At 44.6% G+C, this 20,161-nt stretch overlaps 1 protein-coding gene across 1 annotated transcript in view; it reads left to right on the forward strand.

The window, feature by feature from the left end:
• Positions 1 to 265: 265 nt before the first annotated feature.
• Positions 266 to 20,161, forward strand: part of nwd1 (NACHT and WD repeat domain containing 1) — an 83,579-nt gene continuing 63,683 nt past the window's right edge. The window contains exons 1-6 of the mRNA XM_073057602.1: positions 266 to 371; positions 2,033 to 2,118; positions 3,207 to 3,323; positions 3,442 to 3,796; positions 8,674 to 9,952; positions 15,383 to 15,586. Of these exons, the coding sequence (XP_072913703.1) occupies positions 266 to 371; positions 2,033 to 2,118; positions 3,207 to 3,323; positions 3,442 to 3,796; positions 8,674 to 9,952; positions 15,383 to 15,586 (2,147 nt within the window). The remainder of the gene's footprint in view (positions 372 to 2,032; positions 2,119 to 3,206; positions 3,324 to 3,441; positions 3,797 to 8,673; positions 9,953 to 15,382; positions 15,587 to 20,161) is intronic.

Genomic DNA, 20,161 nt, shown 5'->3' on the forward strand with positions numbered 1-20,161 from the left:
ACTTCCTGTTTGACATTGTACACAAATTGCTCAGCCAGTAAAGTAACAGGGTGTAGTTGAATGAGAGTGAGGGAGAAGTGGAAAGGGTGGTGGAGGGAGAGGCAGTGTTGGAGAGGCCAGAGACGAGGCCTGAGGTTCTCCTGTCCCGGACCTTCTGCAAAGGGTGTCTTTAAAGTCACAGTCATAATTGACGCTGGAACCAGGAGTTGGATGTGGTTTGAGGAGAGGCTGACGCGTGCAGTCTGGGTGGCACCCTCCTGTTGGGATGTTGAGTGCCAATCATCGACAGGCTCTGCTCCGGGGGAAGAGTGTCAGCCTTCCAGTGAACAAGTCCAATGTGGTCCGGGTGTTCATCAGCTCCACTTTCACAGGTCAGGTATTTTGCACCACTCGCACCTCCTGTTCTTGGTGGCTGAAGCTAACCAGGACCATCATCTGTTGAGGCATTGTGGGGGCAATCTTTCACTCTCTCCACTTCTACCTCCCTCTAACCTGGCCAATTAGGAAGGCCTGCACTCCTTCAATCTTTCTCCCTCCCCCCATTCCGTTTTTCTTTTCTACCTTTCCCTACTTCCACCTCCTCTTTCATGAGACCATAAGACATAGAAGCAGAATTAAGCCATTCAGCCCATCAAGTCTACTCCACCATTCAATCATGGACGATTTATAATCCCTCTCAACCCCATTTTCCTGACTTCTCCCCATAATCTTTGACACCCTTACTAATCAAGAACCTATCAACTCCACTTTAAATATCCCAATGATTTGGCCTCAGCAACCATCTGTGGCAATAATTCCAGATTCACCATCCTCTGGCTAAGGAAATTCCTCCTCATCTCTGTTCTAAAGGAATGTCCTTTTATTCCAGAGTTGTGCTCTCTGGCCCTCAACTCCCCCTATATAGGAAATATCCTCTCCACATCCACGCTATGCCTTTCAATATTCGATAGGTTTCAATGAGATCACTCCCCATTTTTCTAAGCTCCAGTGAATATAGGCCCAGAGCTATTAAAAGCTCCTTAAATGTTAACCTTTTCATTCCTGGGATAATTCTTGTGAACTTATTCTTGACCCTCTTCAATGCCTCTCCATCCATCCTATTTCCCAATCTCCTCCCTCCATTCCAGCCTTCTTTCTTCCTCTCTTTCCCTCCTATTCCCTCAGTTCTTGGGCCCTCAGCATTTATCTGTCCAGCCTGCTAAAAATCTTGATTTCTTACGGTTACCCCTCATTCTTGTAACCTATACCAACACACTTTCCCCCTCTCCCCAACCCTTCCTTTATGCCTTTTCCCTATCCCATTCCTGCCTTCTTTCTCCTCCCCATGTCTTCCCCTCCCTCAGCCCTTCCCTCTCTTTTCATCCCCTTAATCTTCAGATACATTCTTCTTGATCATGTTACATCTTCCCATTCCCTCTCAATCTTTTCCCTTTCCCTCCCTTCCATCTCCCTTGTCTCACCTTCCTTTCTCTCATTCCCCTCTTCCTCCTTCCACTACTCCTTCCTCCCCTCTTATCCCCACCTCTAATCTACCTTGTGCCCTACCTTTCTCTCCCATCTCACCCGGGGCCCTTGCTGGCTACAGGTCTGTGAGATGAGGAGGAACTGCTTTTCCCAAGGAGTGGGAAGATTTTCCCAATCTGTGGAATTCTCTGCCCAATGAAGTAGTGGAGGCTACCTCAGTAAATATATTTAAGACAAGGTTGGATAGATTTTTGCACAGTAGGGGAATTAAGGGTTATGGGGAAAAGGCAAGTAGGTGGAGATGAGTCCATGGCCAGAGTAGCCATGAGCTTATTGAATGGCGGCGCAGACTCAATGACCCAGATGACCTACTCCTTCTCCTATTTCTTATGTTTGGTTGGACTTTTCCCAACCAAAGACTGGGTCAGGCCCAGAAACTGCAAGGTGGTAAACATGATAGGTTGTAAGCTGAAGTTCAGTTTATGTACTGCAGAGGAACCCTTTTCTTTCCTGCTCTGCTAACCCAGATGGAATTCCCAGTGTGATCAGGTACTTCCATGTTTTCCAGATATGTACATGGAACGCAACGCTCTCCTCGATAAAGCCTATCCAGAGGTTCAGGCTTTCTGCCAGAAACTGGGACTGATTTTTGAGGTGAGCTCAGGGACAAGGGATTGAGGGCAGCTCTGTTCCCATGGAAAAGGGTAATCTCCCTTGGGAAGGAGTGATCTGAGGGAGGAACGGTAAGCGTGAGGGGACAAATCAAAGGGAGGATGTATAACAAGACCTGGGGAATGTGGGATGGCGTAAGCCTGACAGGAAATGTGTGGCGATGTACAAGTGTGACCAGGAAGGGCATGTGACATGGGGTGGGGGGGGGGGGGGAAGAGTGTGATAAAGTACGACAGGGTGCCGGTTGTAATGAGTAGCTAAGTGGTGGGAAGGGACAAGTCAAACCTGAGGGCATTGGGTGTCAAAGCTGGGAGATGAAGATAGGAGGTCAAACATTGGTGGGGTAGGGAGTCCAATGTGGCTCACTTGACAGCTTAAAAATACAAATAAAGATTATCTTTATTTGTCACACTTACATTGAAACACACAATGAAATGTCTGTTTGTGTCAAATCAAATCAGCAAGGATTGTGTGGAGCAGTCCACAAGCTTCCAGTGCCAACATATCATGTCTACAACTCACCAACCCTAACCATGCATCTTTGGAATGTAGAGGAAATTGGAGCACTCAGAGGAAACCCACTCAGACATGGCAAGAACATAAAGTCCCTTTACAGACAGCAGCAGGAATCAAATCTCCAATTTTACAGCCAGTGTTATAAAGTGTCACACTACCATGCAACATCTTGGCGAGGCATCTTAGGAAGGAGGGCAGCCTTCTACTGCTGCTTTACTTGAATCCCAGGAAATTTCCTTTAAAGATGGTGGGGGTCAGCAAATTCCAGGATGACCTCTTTAATTCCTCTAAGGATGTTAATATTCTGCCTGGTGGCACTAATTAAAGCCTGAACTCAGCCAATGTGAGGTTCCATAACAGGACCCCAAGGTGCCTTGGTTCAACCAAGAATGGTGTGCATTAGAGTTGGGTCACTGTCACAATCCAAGGTTTAATTATTTGACACAAACACCTGTTCCTCGGGAAGAGGATTACAATTCCATCGCCCATCCACCACCCCCACCCCAAGGCGCTGGATAAACACAGTAACCTGTTTGTCCATCTAACTTTCCCAGGTAGTTGACATGCGCTGGGGAGTCCCAGATACACTGACAGCTGACCACATGAGCACAGAGATGTGCCTGAGAGAGATTGAATCCTGCCAGAAAGTATCAGTGGGACCCACATTTATCGTAAGTTTTTAAAAATTTCCCATTATTTTCCTTCCTGCTTCTTGACAATGCCACTGGTGTTTTTATGAGGACATCCATCTACTACTGGAATAATTACTCTCTTATCTGGAACTGGTAGGCTCTTGTTGGCAGTCGCTATGGTTACCGGCCCATCCCTCGTGTTATAGAAGAAAAGGAATTTGAGGTGCTACTGATGAAGCACTCTTCAGATTCCAGTTCCTGCAAGCTCCTTCAGGATTGGTTCTGGAAAGATGAGAATGCCATCCCTCCCATTTACATCCTTCAGCCAATCACCACACACCTACCATACTACAGTGATACGAGCCCAGCCAACCGGGAGCAACATGAGAAGGAGGTGCTCGCCTGGTCCAAGGTGGAGGAACAAATCACAGCTCTCCTTCGGACAGCAGCCTCCCAGGCAGCAGAGGAGGGCCTCATCAAGAAGGAGGCGAAGCACAAGTACTTCAAGTCAGGTGAGCTGCTCCACCCCCAGCCCCTCTCTCTCCCCCCTCACCTTGGTTCCATCTGCCCCCAAACAGGCACAAGGTCAGATTGCGCTGAGCTCACTAACTCTGGACAGCAATAGTTCCCTTTAGGTTGACAATGGCACCATCTTTTGAAGATGTTCTTGATGGTGGGAAGGCTTGTGCCCATGATGGATCTGGCTGAGTCTACAACCCATTGTAACACACACAAAATACTGGAGGAACTTAGCAAGCCAGACAGCATCTATGGAAATTAATAAACAGTGAATGTTTCAGGCCAAGATCCTTCTTCAGGACTGGAAAGGAAGGGGAGTAAACAGGTGGGAGGAGGGGAAAGAGCATAACTAGAAGGTGATAGATGAAGCCAAATGGGTAGGAAAAGTAAGGGGCTGGAGAGGAGGAATCTGATAGGAGAGCAGGGTGAACCATAGGAGAAAGGGATGGAATAGGGGACCCAGGGGAGGTGAGCAGAGGTAAGAGGCCAGAGTGGGGAATAGAAGAAGAGGAAGAAGAGTGGGGAATGGAAAATTTGTTTTACCCGGAGAAATCAATATTCATGCCATTGGGTTGGAGGCTACCCAGACAGAATATAAGGTGTTGCTCCCCTGCATGGACGGTGCCCACACTGTGGTGCAAGAGTAGGCCATGGACCGACATATCACGGGAATGGGAATAGGGATTAAAATGTTTGATCACTGGGAAGGCCTCCTTTTGGCAGATAGAGCGGAGGTGCTTGACTAAGCTTTCCTCCAGTTTACAGCGGGCCTCACCAATGTAGAGGAGGCTGCCCCGGGAGCACCAGACATAATAGACAACCCTCCGCATTTGCTTTCAATCCTGTGATTTGCTGCTTCCATACCAGCCGGTGATGCAGCCAGTCCTGACATCCATTGCAACTTGCCAGTGTTTTTGGTGGCATAACAAATCTCTTCAAACCCCTAATGAAGTATAGCCACTGAGAGGCCTGCTTCGTCACCCTTGTTCTGCAATGCTGGCCTGGGTTCCAGCTCCTGATTGCTGGGTTGATTCACAGTTAAAAGAGGGAGAGGGGGAGGGGGAGAGGAGAGGGGGAGGGTGGGGAGAGCGGTGGAGCAGGTGAGGGTGGGGTGGGGGGAGAGACAGGGGGAGAGGGGAAGAGGGAGGGGAGGTTGCACAAAAACAAGCCCTTCAGTTCATCAAAGCAGTGCTGATCATCTACTACCCCTTTTTACACAAATCCTACAGATTATCGCACTTTATTCTCTCCACATTCTTATCAAGTGCCCCCAGATTCTACCCTCCACACAGGGGCAATTTACAGTGGCTGGTTAAACTACCAACCAGCAGGCCTTTGGGATGTGGGAGGAAAGCGGAAAGCGGAAAATGTGCAAGCTCCACACAAATATGGTCCAAGATCTGGACGGACTCAAGTCCTGGGTACAGTGAGGCAGCAATTCTTTTATCTGCACCATTCTATCATCTTTAATAATGTTGTTCTTTAGTATCAGCGGCCGCAGTGGCACAACAGGGAGAACCGCTGCCCCGTAGCTTCATTGACCCAAGTTCGATCCTGACTTCGGGTGCTGTCTGTGTGGAGTTTGCACATACTCCCTGTGATGACGTATGTTTACTCTGGTGCTCTGCTCTCCTCCCATATCCCAAAAATGTGCAAAATGTGCGGTTAATTGGCCCCTAGTGTGTCAGTGAGGGGATGGAGTTGGAGGATTGTTTGGAATGCAGGGAGGATAAAATGAGATTGGTGCAGGTTTAGTATAAGTGGTACATGGTCAGCATGGACTCAGTGGGCCAAAGGGCCTGTTTCTGCGCTACATGACACCTTAACTCTATAGATGCAGACACACAGTTCACAGAATTAATGAATTTAAAGTGCAGCCCATTAAAGGAAAACTAGAATCTTCATGTAACTCAAGGGGTCCCAACCCAGGTCCACAGAACACTCAGTTAATGGTAAGGCTCCATTGCATAAAAAAGGTTGGGAATCCCTGATAAATGGATGATACCTTTCTCTGGCTGCCGTTCCTATGATAGTGAGTTTGCAAACCATGAGAAGATCAAGCCATGATTTCATGGGGGTCATGATATTGGCATCCTCTGTGATGCCTGTTTCCCTTGGATGGACAACTGTTTACAATTCAAAAGTACAAAGTAAATTTATACCAACATATGTATATGTTACCATATACTACTCTGAGATTCATTATCTTGCAGGCACTTACAGGAAAAAAGAATGCAATAGGATTTACAAACTTTACAGATACAAAGACTGACAAACAATTAATGCACAAAAGAAGACTAACTGTGCAAATAAAACTAATACTGAGAACATGAGTTGTCCTTGAAAGTGAGTCTGTAGATCACAGAATCATTTCAGAGGAGTGGGGAGTGAAGTTATCCACAGTGGTTCAGGAGCCTGATGGCTGTAGGGTAATAACTCTTCCTGATCCTGGTGGAGTGCTGTACCTCCTGCCTGATGGAGGTAGCAAGAAGAGAGTATAGTCTGGATGGTGGGGGTCTTTGATAGTGGACGCTGCTTTCTAGTGGCAGTTCTCCTTGTAAAAGTACTCAAGGGTCGGGGGGGGGAGCTCTGCATGTGATGGACTGTGTTGTATCCACCACTTACTGTGGCCTTTTCCATTTCTGGGCATTTTCATTTCCATTCTAGGAAATTTTACAACCATTTGAATGCATTTATTGGCCAGTACAATGGACATCTGGTGGGAAAATGTCAGGTGTCTAACACAAACTTAGAAACATAGAAAATAGGTGCAGGAGTAGGCCATTCGGCCCTTCGAGCCTGCACCGCCATTCAGTATGATCATGGCTGATCATCCAACTCAGAACCCTGTACCTGCTTTCTCTCCATACCCTCTGATGCCTTTAGCCACAAGGGCCATATCTAACTTCCTCTTAAATATAGCCAATGAACCGGCCTCAACTGTTTCCTGTGGCAGAGAATTCCACAGATTCACCACTCTCTGTGTGAAGAAGTTTTTCCTCATCTCGGTCCTAAAAGGCTTCCCCTTTATCCTTAAACTGTGACCCCTCGTTCTGGACTTCCCCAACATCGGAAACAATCTTCCTGCATCTAGCCTGTCCAATCCCTTTAGAATTTTATATGTTTCAATAAGATCCCCCCTCAATCTTCTAAATTCCAGTGAGTATAAGCCTAGTCGATCCAGTCTTTCTTCATATGAAAGTCCTGCCATCCCAGGAATCAATCTGATGAACCTTCTCTGTACTCCCTCTATGGCAAGAATGTCTTTCCTCAGATTAGGGGACCAAAACAGATGGTTACACAACAGTTAGCACACAATATTCTAGGTGTGGTCTCACCAAGGCCTTGTACAACTGCGGTAGAACCTCCCTGCTCCTGTACTCAAATCCTTTTGCTATGAATGCCAACATACCATTTGCCTTTTTCACCGCCTGCTGTACCTGCATGCCCACCTTCAATGACTGGTGTACAATGACACCCAGGTCTCGTTGCATCTCCCCTTTTCCTAATCGGCCACCGTTCAAATAATAATCTGTTTTCCTGTTCTTGCAACCAAAGTGGATAACCTCACATTTATCCACATTAAATTGCATCTGCCATGAATTTTCCCACTCACCTAACCTATCCAAGTCACACAGCATCCTCTTAGCATCCTCCTCACAGCTAACACCGTCGCCCAGCTTCGTGTCATCCGCGAACTTGGAGATGCTGCATTTAATTCCCTCATTTAAATCATTAATATATATTGTAAACAACTGGGGTCCCAGCACTGAGCCTTGCGGTACCCCACTAGTCACTGCCTGCCATTCTGAAAATGTCCCGTTTATTCCCACTCTTTGCTTCCTGTCTGTCAACCAATTCTCTATCCACATCAATACCATACCCCCAATACCATATGCTTTAAGTTTGCACACTAATCTCCTGTGTAGGACCTTGTCAAAAGCCTTTTGAAAATCTAAATATACCACATCCACTGGCTCTCCCCTATCCACTCTACTAGTTACATCTTCAAAAAATTCTATAAGATTCGTCAGACATGATTTTCCTTTCACAAATCCATGCTGACTTTGTCCGATGATTTCACCTCTTTCCAAATGTGCTGTTATCACATCTTTGATAACCGACTCTAGCATTTTCCCTACCACCGATGTCAGACTAACCGGTCCATAATTCCCCGGTTTCTCTCTCCCTTTTTTAAAAAGTGGGGTTGCATTAGCCACCCTCCAATCCTCAAGAACTAATCCAGAATCTAAGGAGTTTTGAAAAATTATCACTAATGCATCCACTATTTCTTGGGCTACTTCCTTAAGCACTCTGGGATGCAGACCATCTGGCCCTGGGGATTGATCTGCCTTTAATCCCTTTAATTCACCTAACACCACTTCCCTACTAACATGTATTTCCCTCAGTTCCTCCATCTCACTAGACCCTCAGTCCCCTACTATTTCCGGAAGATTATTTATGTCCTGCTTAGTGAAGACAGAACCAAAGTAGTTATTCAATTGGTCTGCCATGTCTTTGTTCCCTATGATCAATTCACCTGTTTCTGACTGTAAAGGACCTACATTTGTCTTGACCAATCTTTTTCTTTTCACGTATCTATAAAAGCTTTTACAGTCAGTTTTTATCTTCCCTGCCAGCTTTCTCTTATAATCTTTTTTCCCTTTCCTAATTAAGCCCTTTGTCCTCCTCTGCTGGTCTCTGAATTTCTCCCAGTCCTCAGGTGTGCCGCTTTTTTTTGCTAATTTATATGTTTCTTCTTTGGACTTGATGAACCCTTTGGTGAATGTGCCCTGTACACTATGCCCTGGGTTGACCGAACCAAATTGTGGCTACACTTGTAATAGTCAATTTGTCCTCTGTGTTGCAGTCACCGAATGGGAGATTGACTATGGCCTCCGGGAAACAAAACAAGGAGATGTGTGCTCCTCGGTCTTCATCCGAAACATCCCCAACATGCTGGATCAATGTGACAGGCAGCAAGTGCACAAATTTGTTGATGTCACCAGCAATGGGAGCATCGACAGAGAGGCTCAGGAACTTCTCACCAGTCTAAAGACTGAGATTGTTAGCAAGTGTTCAAAGACTCTCCGTGTGCACCAAGTGAGGTGGCCAAGTGGAGTGCTGGACATATGGAGCCAAGACCATGCTGCTTACCTCCAGAACCTGTGTCAGACATTTGTTGAGGACGTGAAACAGCAGATTGTCAGGCGGATTGCTGATCGGCAAAAGGCTCAGGATGAGATGGGTTGGCTGTTTGATGAGCTGTGTCACCACATGTCCCTTTGTCGCAAGAAACGCAGCATCTTCTGTGGCCGTGTCGGGCTCATCACCAACATTTGTCAAAGTATCGAACTGAAGAACAACTGCACCCATAGGCCGCTGATTATCTATGGCCCTTCAGGGACTGGGAAGACAGCCGTCATGTCTAAACTTGCCGAGGATGTTGGGAAATGTCTCAGCAGTGGGACGGTGGTAGTTACTAGACTTCTGGGCACGTCACCACTAAGCTCTGAAATTCATACTGTGCTGAAAAGTGTCTGTTTCCAAGTGTGCCTTGCCTTTGGGCTAAAACCTCCTTTGATGCACATTGTTAATTCTTACAATGAGCTGGTCCAATTCTTTCACAGACTTCTGAACACAGTGTCCAAGAAGAACAAGGCACCCTTGGTCCTCATCCTTGATTCTCTGGACCAATTATCTCCCAATGATGGTGCACATAGGCTACACTGGCTGCCAAAAGAATGTCCACCAAAGGTCCACCTTATTGTCTCTACCTTACCTGAGGAATACAATATCTTAAATGTTCTACAAGGAGCCATACCAAGCCAGGAGTGTTATTTTCAGGTGGAGCCGCTGTCCCATGAACACGGACAGCAAGCAATTGCCATGCTGATGTCAACGGTGAGGAGAAAGCTCACCAAACATCAGCAGGAGCTGATTCTCGACAGCTTCAAGCATTGTGGGCAGCCCCTCATGCTCAAGCTGTGCTTTGATGAAGCCAAGCGATGGAGCTCCTATGTCCTGGAATCCGAGCTGTGTGTGGCCAAAGGCACCAGGGAGGCCGTGCGTTTCCTGTATGCACGGCTGGAAAAGAAGCATGGCCGGACCTTCGTGTCACATGCTCTGGGGTACATCGCCTGCTCCAGGTTGGTCTGATCTCACCCCTTTTCAGGACAAGGGTCTCTGATAGAGTTACACTATGTGCAAAATTCTAAGGCACATGTAAAAAAATTCTGTAAGTGAAGATGCTTTCAAACATAATGAAATATAAAGTTTCTAGATATCAAAACATTTACTGTAAAGAGCAGTAAAAAGTTAAAAAAACTAAATCAAATCAATATTTGGTGTGATCACCTTTTGCCTTTAAAACTGCATCAATTCTGTACACTGTTGCAGTTTTATGAGAAAATCGGCGGGTAGGTTGTTCCAAACATCTTGAGGAAGTCGCCACAGTTTTGCTGCAGACTTTGGCTGTCTCACTTGCTTGTGTCTCTCCGGGTAATCCCAGACAGCCTTAGTAATATTGAAATCAGGGCTCTGTGGAGGTCATACCATCTGAAACCAATAAAAAAAAAAATAGAATGCCTAAGACTTTTGCACAGTACTGTATGTAAAGTTATTAGAGGCATAGATGATGTAGACAGTCAAAATCTTTTTCCCATGAAAGGGATAATGAAAACAAGCTTAAGACAAAAGGAAGGAGTTTTTAAAGAGGGTGTGAGGAATTTGTTTCTTTGCACAGGGAATTTTTTTAAATTTGAAACATGTTGCCAGAGGAGATGGTGGAATTTAGAAACATCTAAATATGCACAATGCATAGAAGAATACATGCCTGGTACAGGATTAGTGTAAATGGGCAAAAATCTTAGTACGGACATGGTGGGTCAAAGAACGTTTCCCCTGCTGGATAACTCTGATACTAAGAAGTTAGAGCTACTGTTAAATGACAGCTCCCAACCATAGAACACAGGACAGTACAGGATAGGAACAGGCCCTTCAGCCCACAGTATCTATGCTGCGCATGATGCCAATTTAAATAAATCCCTTCTGTCTGTACATAATTCATATCTCTCTATTCTCTGCTTCATCATGTACCTATCTAAAGGCCTCTTAAACATAACTGCTGTATCACCTTCCACTAAAAATATGCTTGCTCTGAACATCTGCTTTCAACTTTTCCCCCTCACCTTAACTGCCTGTCCTCTATCACTTGACTATTCTACCCTGGGAGAAAGATTGTCACTCTCTACTTGTCACAATTCGATACATGTACTAGATCTCCCCTCAGACTCTGTCGACAGAAGGGACAAAAGAGTGGAGAATCCTTGAGGAAGTTCCAGCTAGTCACACTGGTACAATAAACCAGGATACTTCTACAGCAGGCAACCATTCTGTGTGTGGCCCACATTGTATCTGGTATGAGTGCACTGATTGGAATAACTTTATTCATGTAAATGCACTGACTCACCTTGACATTAGTGCCCACTTTCAGTCAGACATAGAGTTATTGAGTACTACAGCATAAAAACAGGCTCTTTGACCCATCTCGGCTGTGCAAAATGTTATTCTGCCTAGTCCCATCGATCTGTACCAAGACCATAGTCTCTTCCATTCTCAAACTTATCCAAACTTGAAATTGAATCTGCATCCACCACTTCTTCTGGCAGCTCACTTTGCAGATGCATCACTCTCTGAGTGAAGTAGTTCCCCCTCAGGTACCCCTTAAATTTTTTTAAACTTTCACCCTTAACCTATGACCTCTAGTTCTAGTCACACTCAACCTCAGTGAAAGCCAGCTTGTATTAATCATATCTATACCCCTCATAATTTTGTATTCTTCTATCAAATATCCCCCCCCCCCATTCTCCAACTATATTCTAGGAAATGTAGTCCAAACCTATTCAACATTTCCCTATAACTCAAATTCTCAACCCCAGCAACATCCTTGTAAATTTTTACTGTTCTCCTTCAGTCTTATTGATATCTTACCTGTAGTTAGGTGACCTGCACATAATACTCTGAATTTAACCTCACCAATGTCTTATACAACTTCAACATAACATTGCAACTCCTGTGCCCCGCTTTTTGGCCAATGTGCCAAAAGCTCTTTTCACAAAGCTATCTATCCGTATTCCCACTTTCAAAGAATTATCATTCTGTATTCCCAGATCCCTCAGCACTACATCCTTCAGGTATTCCTCTGCCAGCACAAAATTGTTCCCTCTTTGAGTGTGTGATGAAGTTTAAGCAATCCCACAACATTCTCCCACCATAACTAACAGGAGGTTCAGAGTGGTCCCTAAAACTCAACATGGTCTGCCCTTGGTAATGCTGTCACCTCCAAGACAGGTTAGAATTTGATCTCCAGCCCAGAGACCTGATTTCAGTTATCACAAATAGTGAGGCAGTGCTGAGCTTTGGGAGATGTTGTCTTTAGATTAGAGCATTACATTGCAATAAAAGACCCCACAAGTGCATCAGAACAGCTGGTACTTCTATCCAAAGTTTATTTTCTCAACAACATCACTCAGGATGGGCAATCTAGTTACACTGTTCCAATACAATAGTTATTTAACTACCAATGGTAGTTTCATCATACAATGGGCAGCACAGAAGTGTAGTGACTAATGTAACAGCTACTACTGTGCCGGCTGTAAGATTGAGGTTTAATTCCCACCACTGTCGGTGAGGAGTTTGTACATTCTCCCTTGTGAATGCATGGATTTCCTCCGGATGCTCTGTTTCTTTCCCCTAACATTCCAAAGATGAACAGTTAGAGTTAGTAGGCCAAGCCGTGCTCTCTTCTTGCTACTGCCAACGGGAAGGAGATACATATAGTAGCCTTAAGTCCCTCAAGTCAAGTCACTTTTATTGTCATTTCGACCATAACTGCTATGTACAGTACATAGTAAAAATGAGACAACGTTTTTCAGGGCCATGGTGTTACATGACACAGTACAAAAACTAGACTGATCTACGTAAAAAAACAACACAGAGAAAAAAAACTACACTAGACTCCAGACCTACCCAGGACATCACCATCAGGTTCAGGAACAGTTATTACCCTTCAGCCATCAGTCTCCTGAACCTGTGTGGATAACTTTACTCACCTCAACAGTGAACTGTTTCTACATCTATGGATTCACTTTCAAGGACTCCACAACTCATGTGCTCAGTATTATTTATTTATTTATTATTTTTTATTTGCACAGTTTGTCTTTTGCACATGGGTTGTTTGTCAGTGTGTGAAGTTTTTCCATTGATTCTATAGTATTTCTTTATTTTACTGTGAATGTAGGCAAAAGAATGAATCTCAAGGTAGTACATGGTGACATGTATGTACTTTGATAATACATTTACTTTGGTGCCGAAAGAGTGGTGACACTTGTAGTCTACCTAGTCAATACTTGTTGATTTGATTTGACACATATGATGCATTTCACTTTATGTTTCAAATTAAGCTAATGTTTTAGGAAAGAGCATTTACGGCTTCATTAACATATCATTTCATTATAATTTTGCACATTCAATCAACCATTGCTTCATTCAGATGAAAACTATTATGGTCTCTCACTCTAACCTGTCCCCCTTTACAGCTGCCAACCTTGCTTCCATAAGTCCAAGGTGCCAGACCAGTATGGTATTGCTACATTTCACTACCAGGTATTTCTGGACTCTGAAGCCCCAATAGACTAACACTGCTCACTGTTCCAGAGTTAGCCCGCAGTACAAGGGTAGTCCTCAGCAGCTCTTCTGCATGCTCCCTTCTTGAACCTGATTCTACCTCCCGCACCTTCAGATCTGACAAGAGAAGGAGATAAGAGACCAAAGTTGAACGTTTATGTTGTTTCCTCAGCCCGTTAAGGCCACATCCTTTTGGGGTTCCCCCACACAAGTCATATTTCTCCTTTATCTTTCTCACACTGCTGCCTTGTCTCCTCACTCCTATTCTTAGTGACCACCTGGCTACCCCCGTCTTGTTAATAACCATATGGGCTGCCTGCCCACAAATATAAACTCCCTCTCTAAACTACTCACAGCACCATTTTCCTCAAAGAAAGGCCTTGTCCCTTTGTCCTTGCCAGCTGCACACTTTTCCCTCTTCTTGGTTATTGACTGGGTAGTTGCCTTCAAAATCCATGCAGAACTTTCCGTTAATTCTCAGTTTCAATTCTTCCAATCAGGATCTCATCTCTGCCCCAGTACCAAAACAATTTGCACAAATGTCACTGATAATGTTCTGATTGACTGTAGTTATCTCTTCTTTGTCATCCTCTCTAATTTCTCTGCAATCCTTAACTCAACAAACCTTCCATCACGTTCTCCACCATCATCCCACTGGATGAGATCACTCTAACCAGATTCCATTCTATTTAATCCAGTCATAACGCCCAAAAAAAAATCACCGGCTCCCTTTCCCATACCAAAACTTCCAGTATCCTCCATGGGTCCATTTTTGAGCCACTCTCATCTCTCATTCTCCCCATTTCTATCTATCTCTGTCTCTGTCAGTTTCTCCCCTGCCCCCACTCTCTTTCTATATACCGGTATATCTTTCTCACTTTATCTGCCTGTATCTCTCTGTCTCCCTCTATCTCTGTCTGAATCTCTATCTATCTCTGTTTCCCTCACCCTCTCATTTTCCCAAAGCCTTACCACCCTCTGCATGTCAAAGTTCAGAAAGCTGCTATATTCATCACTTCCTGGATGCAGCTCCACCAACGTTTAAATCACCACTTCCTTTGTGACTTATTCACCACCCTGATCACTCATTCCCACAGCAGCAGTGACTTCAGGATCACGTATAAGTTACTCTGCAGTTACTTCCTAAGCGACTCCAATAGCAGCTCCCTGACCCATGACCTCTTCCTTTGAGAAGGTGAATTGGAGCACTGCCAGCTCCTGGTTTCTCTCCAAGAAACATACCATCAACAGCATTCCATGTTTCATTTTACTAAATCCTGAACTCCTAATGCAACATTACTGAGACATGGGACAGGGATATTCTCACAGAAAGATTCCTGGGCTTCACAGGGTCAACTTACTACTTTTGCAAGGGCAATTACCAATCCTGGCCAGCAATGCCCACATCCACTAAATTAACAAAGCACATAGCTTCAGTGAGAGCATGTGATCTTCATTCATTTTCGATTCAGCATTGTAGCACATTATTATTTTTATAAAGATTAGCCTTTCTGTCACATGCACATCAGAACATAGCGAAATATGTTGTTTATTGTGAATATTAGTGAGGATTATGCTGGGCAGCCCGCAAGTGTTGCCACACATCCGATCCCAATGTAACATGCCCACAATTCACTAATCCTAACACGTCTTTGGAATGTGAGAAGTAGCTGGAGGAAACCCACGTGGTCATGGGGTAAAAGTACAAACCCGTTACAGGCAGTGGCAGGAATTGAACCCCAATTACAGATCACAGTAGAGCGATGCAATAACCACTAAGTTACCGTGACACCCATTATTTTTCAATCTTGTACAGTGGAGTATGCTTTATTTCCGGTCTTGTATGTTTTCTACAGAAAGGTGTGTTACAGTGCTGTGTGGTAATATTGCAGGAGTGGGCTCTCTGAGGCTGAGCTGAAGGAGATCCTTTCACTGGACAATGAGGTTCTTGGCGACATCTACCAATACTGGTCACCTCCAAACAAAGATATCATCTGCCTCCCTCCTTTGCTGTGGACACGTCTTCGATATGACATTGGGGAATACCTGGTGGAGAGACAAGCTGATGGGTTCCCAGTTCTTCACTTTTATCATAGGTAAATCTTTGACTCTCATTCCCATAGCTCCTGCTCTTAAACTTCCCACCTTTGGAGTTCTTGCTCTTGAAACTAGTTTGCTATAAACTAAACACAAGAGCTTCTGTAGATTCTGGAAATCAGGAGCAACACACACACACACTGGAGGAACTCATCAAATTAGGGGAATAAACAGTTGGCAGTTCAGGACAAGACCCTTCATCAGGACTGGAAAGGAAGGGGGCAGAATAAGAAGATGAGGGGAGGGGACAGAGTACAAGCTGGCACTTGGTGAGACCAGGTGAGGTGGGTAGGGCAGAGGAGGTGAAGTAAGAAGCTGGGAGATGATAGGTGGAAGCAGTAAAGGACTGAAGAAAATGGAATCTGATAGGAGAGGATAGTGGACCACAGAAGAAATGAGAGGAGGAGGTGTACCAGAGGGAGATGAGGAAAAGAGAAGGGATGAGAATGGAATCTGAATGGGGAATGAAAAAAACAGACTTGAATTTAAATTACTTGAATTTAGAGAAATCAATGTTCATGCCATTAGATTGGAGGCTACCTAGAAAGAATATGATGTGCTGACCATCTAAACTGAGTTTAGCCTCATTGTGGCAGTAGAGGAGGCTATGAACAGACATATCAGAACAGGAAAGGGAAGTCAAATTGAAATGAATAGCCACCAGGAGATCCTGCCTTTGCCGCAGACAGAGTGAAGGTACTTGACAAAGCAGTCCCCCAATCTATACAGGTGCCCCCCACTTTTTACAAAGGTAGAGCGTTCCTATGAAACCTTTCTTAAGCCGAAATGGCATAAAGCAAAGAACCATTAATTTATATGGGAAACATTTTCGTAAAAGTGAAAATCCTCTTTGTAATGCGAAAACAGGTTACTAATGTAGGTCTTTTGTAAAAGCGAAGTGGCGTAAAGCGAACATGCGTAAAGCGGGGTACATCTGTATTGGGTCTGAATGACGTGGAGGAAGCTGCAAGCAATACAATAAATGATCCTGCCAAAGGGTCTTGGCCCAAAATGTCAACTGTACATTTTTTCCACAAATGCCACCTGGCCTGCTGAGTCTCTCTATGTGGATTGCTTGGATTTCCAGCATCTGCAGATTTTCTCTTGTTTGCAATAAATGGCCCTGACAGACACACAGGTAAAGTTTTATCTCACCAATTTGCAGCCTGTATGGTGGTGAGGGAGGAAGTGAAGGGACAGCTTGCTGGGATAAGTGCCTGGAGGGATATCTGCAGGGAATGATCCCAATGGATATTGGAGGAGAGTAGGGATGTTTCAGATACCTCATGTACAAGTCACATGGAGGTGGCAGAGTTGCCAACCTTTGCACTCAGTACGTCCATGCTAGCACACAAGATATCTGGCCTACCAAACAGATATGGGGGGCACTATCCTTGTGTGAATCTTGTTCAGAGAGGTCCCCACTGAATCTGGGTCATGTTTCTCATATCTCAAGTATCCTTACAGCAAAAAAGGCCTATCAAGACAATGCCTGGCCTATACACACTCCTATTAATCCTACCTACCTCACTCATTTCCCTGTAGCCTACTGTCTCTCTCACGTACCCATTCATTTGCCATCCTCCTACATGAGGGCCAATTTATAGTGGTCAATCAACGACCAGCCTGTATGTCTTTGAGACAAGGGGGGAAACTGGAGCATCCAGAGGAAACCCACACAGTCCCAGGAAGTAGGTACAAACTCCGCAGAGAGAGCACCCAAGGGTTAGGATTGAATCCAGGCTGCTGAAGCTACGAGGGCCTGTTTTCCATCCTGTTTAACTCCATGTACACTGTATATTCTTGTTCATTTGGAACTCTGACTGAAAACCAACAGTCGTTCCAGCAACTGTTGCTGAAAGGGCTGCCTGGTTAGTTTAGACATACAATGTGCCAGCTAGGGGTGTAGAGACCCAGGGCTCTAGAGGCTAAATCCAAGTTGCTGGAGACTTTAATTGGGCTACAGAATTATCACTTGGGCTGTTAGATCTTTGCTATGCAGCCACTGGGAAAAGTACAACTCCTATACTGCATAATTACCAGCACAGTCCGAGGATGTGCTGGGGCAGCCCACAAGGGTCGCTGGTATCCACATAGCATGCCCACAACTTATTAACCCCTACTAACCCATATACTGTGAGAGGAAGTCAGAGCACCCAGAAGAAACCCAGGTGGTCATGGGGAGAACTTATGTACCAACTCCCTACAGACAGTGATAGGAATTGAATCCTTGTCACTGGTACTGTAAAATGTTATACTAACTGCTATGCTACTGAGTCGCCCACTATCTCATGTTAATTTACAGTGTTGGAGGTACACAGCAGGTCAGGCAGCATTCATGGAAATGAACAAAGTTTTGGGCTGAGACCCTGCTTCAGAGCCCAAAACATCGACTGTTCATTTCCATGGGTGCTGCCTGATCTGCTGTGTGTCTCCAGCATTTTGTGTACATTGCGTTGGATTTCCCGCAGCCGCAGAATTTCTTGTGTTTATAATTTATTATACCATGCACTGTATTGCTCCCACAAAACAACAAATTTCATGACATACTGTATGTCAGTGATCCTGACTCTGAGATCTCCATCCACAAACTCTTGTTCTGGCTGGACAGGTACAGGACTCTGTCAGCCATGAACTTCACAATATTCCACATGGGAGAAGCAGCTCCGTGACATTTCCTTTCCTGTCGGCAGCCCACCACTACACCAGATGAGTCAACAAAGTTGTGTGCTCAGAGAGCATAGTACTCAGACTGGAGGGCTTGAGTTGTAAGGAGAGGCTGGAGAGGCTAGGTCTGTTTCTCTTGAAGCAATGAAGGCTGAGGGGTGAACTTACAGGGGTTTATAGGATCATGATGGACACAGATAAGTTGAAAGGTTACTGTGTCATCACCAATTAACCAGACTCTGAAAACTCAAGATTGTACTGCTACAAAAAGCACAAATTTCCTGACATATGTGAGTGATGATAAACCTGATTCTGATATGGTTTTCTATTGTGGACTGAGAGTTGGAAAGGGGCAGGGAGGGGAGGTAGCAGGAAACACTAGAGAGACATTCTGTAATGATCAATAAACCAATTGTTTGGAATCAAATGACCTTGTCTGGTGTCTCAGGGATGAGTGTGCCTGCACCCACACCACACCCCACCTCTGGCACTCCTTCTCTGCCACCTGTTCACACTACCTCTGTGGCACTCCACCTCACCATTCCCAATATCTTTTGCTCCCTTCAGATTTACAAATTCACTCCCCACTCCACATTGACAAATACAATACAATTACTACATTTCTGTGCAAAAGTCTCAGGCACTTTTGCTATATATATGTGCCTAAGACTTTTGCACAGTACTGTATGTTCAATTCCTTACTTGCTAAATCAATCATCATTCACAATACAGGTGTTAAAAGTCAATAGAAACTTCAGTCAAACAGCTGATGATACCTTGAAGTTTGTAAATTAATTGGCCCTTAGTTGATATGTGGTCCTTGAATCCTTCTGTTACATTCTTATCTTGTCCCTGTATGGCAAATGGCTCCAGACCTCTGCTGTACAAAGAGAAACTTGCTCTTTAAAGAACTTTCTGAAGAAACTCTTCTTTAAAGAGCTTTCTTGCCCCTGGACATTATCTTACCCCTTTCTGTGCTGCAACTTCTACAACTGTCTTTTTCCCAGGTTAGGAGAGTCTAAAACTAGAAGGCACAGGTTTAACATGAGAGGGAAAATATTTAAAGGGGTTTGGTGAGGTAAGGTTTATTTTACTCAGAGGGATAAGGATTGAGCTACCAGATAAAATGGTAGAAGTGATTACAATTACAGCATTTAAAAGTCATATTTGAACAGGTACCTGGAAGGAAAGGGTTTAGAGGGATTTGAGCCAAATGCTGGCAAATGGGCACGGTAGTGTTACATAGAACATAGAACAATACAGCACAGTACAGGCCATTCGGCCCACGAAGTTTTGCCGATCCTTAAACCCTGCCTCCTATATAAACCCCCACCTTAAATTCCTCCATATACCTGTCTAGTAGTCTCTTAAATTTCACTAGTGTATCTGCCTCAACCAATGATTCAGGCAGTGCATTCCACACACCAACCACTCTCTGAGTAAAAAACCTTCCTCTAATATCCCCCTTGAACTTTCCACCCCTTACCTTAAAGCCATGTCCTCTTATATTGAGCAGTGGTGCCTTGGGGAAGTGGCGCTGGCTGTCCACTATCTATTCCTCTTAATATCTTACGGTTACGGTTAGCACCCCACTTTACAGAGCCAGCTGTATGGTCAGGGTTCAATTCTCACTGCTGTCTGTACGGAGTTCCAGCTAGCACAACACTTTACAGAGTTGAATTCAGGGTTGAATTCCTGCCACTACCTGTAAGGAAAATGTAGTTTCGTCCTACATTCAAACAATGTACAGGTTGGGGATCGATGAGTAGTGGGCATGTTATGTTGGTGCCGGAAGCATGGAGACACGTGGGCTTCCCAGTAAAATCCCCATTGATTTACTTCAGTGCAAAATGATACGTTTCACTGTATATTTCAATGTACATATGACAAATAAAGCTAAGCTATTT

Source organism: Hemitrygon akajei, chromosome 10 (genome assembly GCF_048418815.1).
Source record: "Hemitrygon akajei chromosome 10, sHemAka1.3, whole genome shotgun sequence".
In the NCBI taxonomy this organism is placed as follows: Eukaryota; Metazoa; Chordata; class Chondrichthyes; order Myliobatiformes; family Dasyatidae; genus Hemitrygon; species Hemitrygon akajei.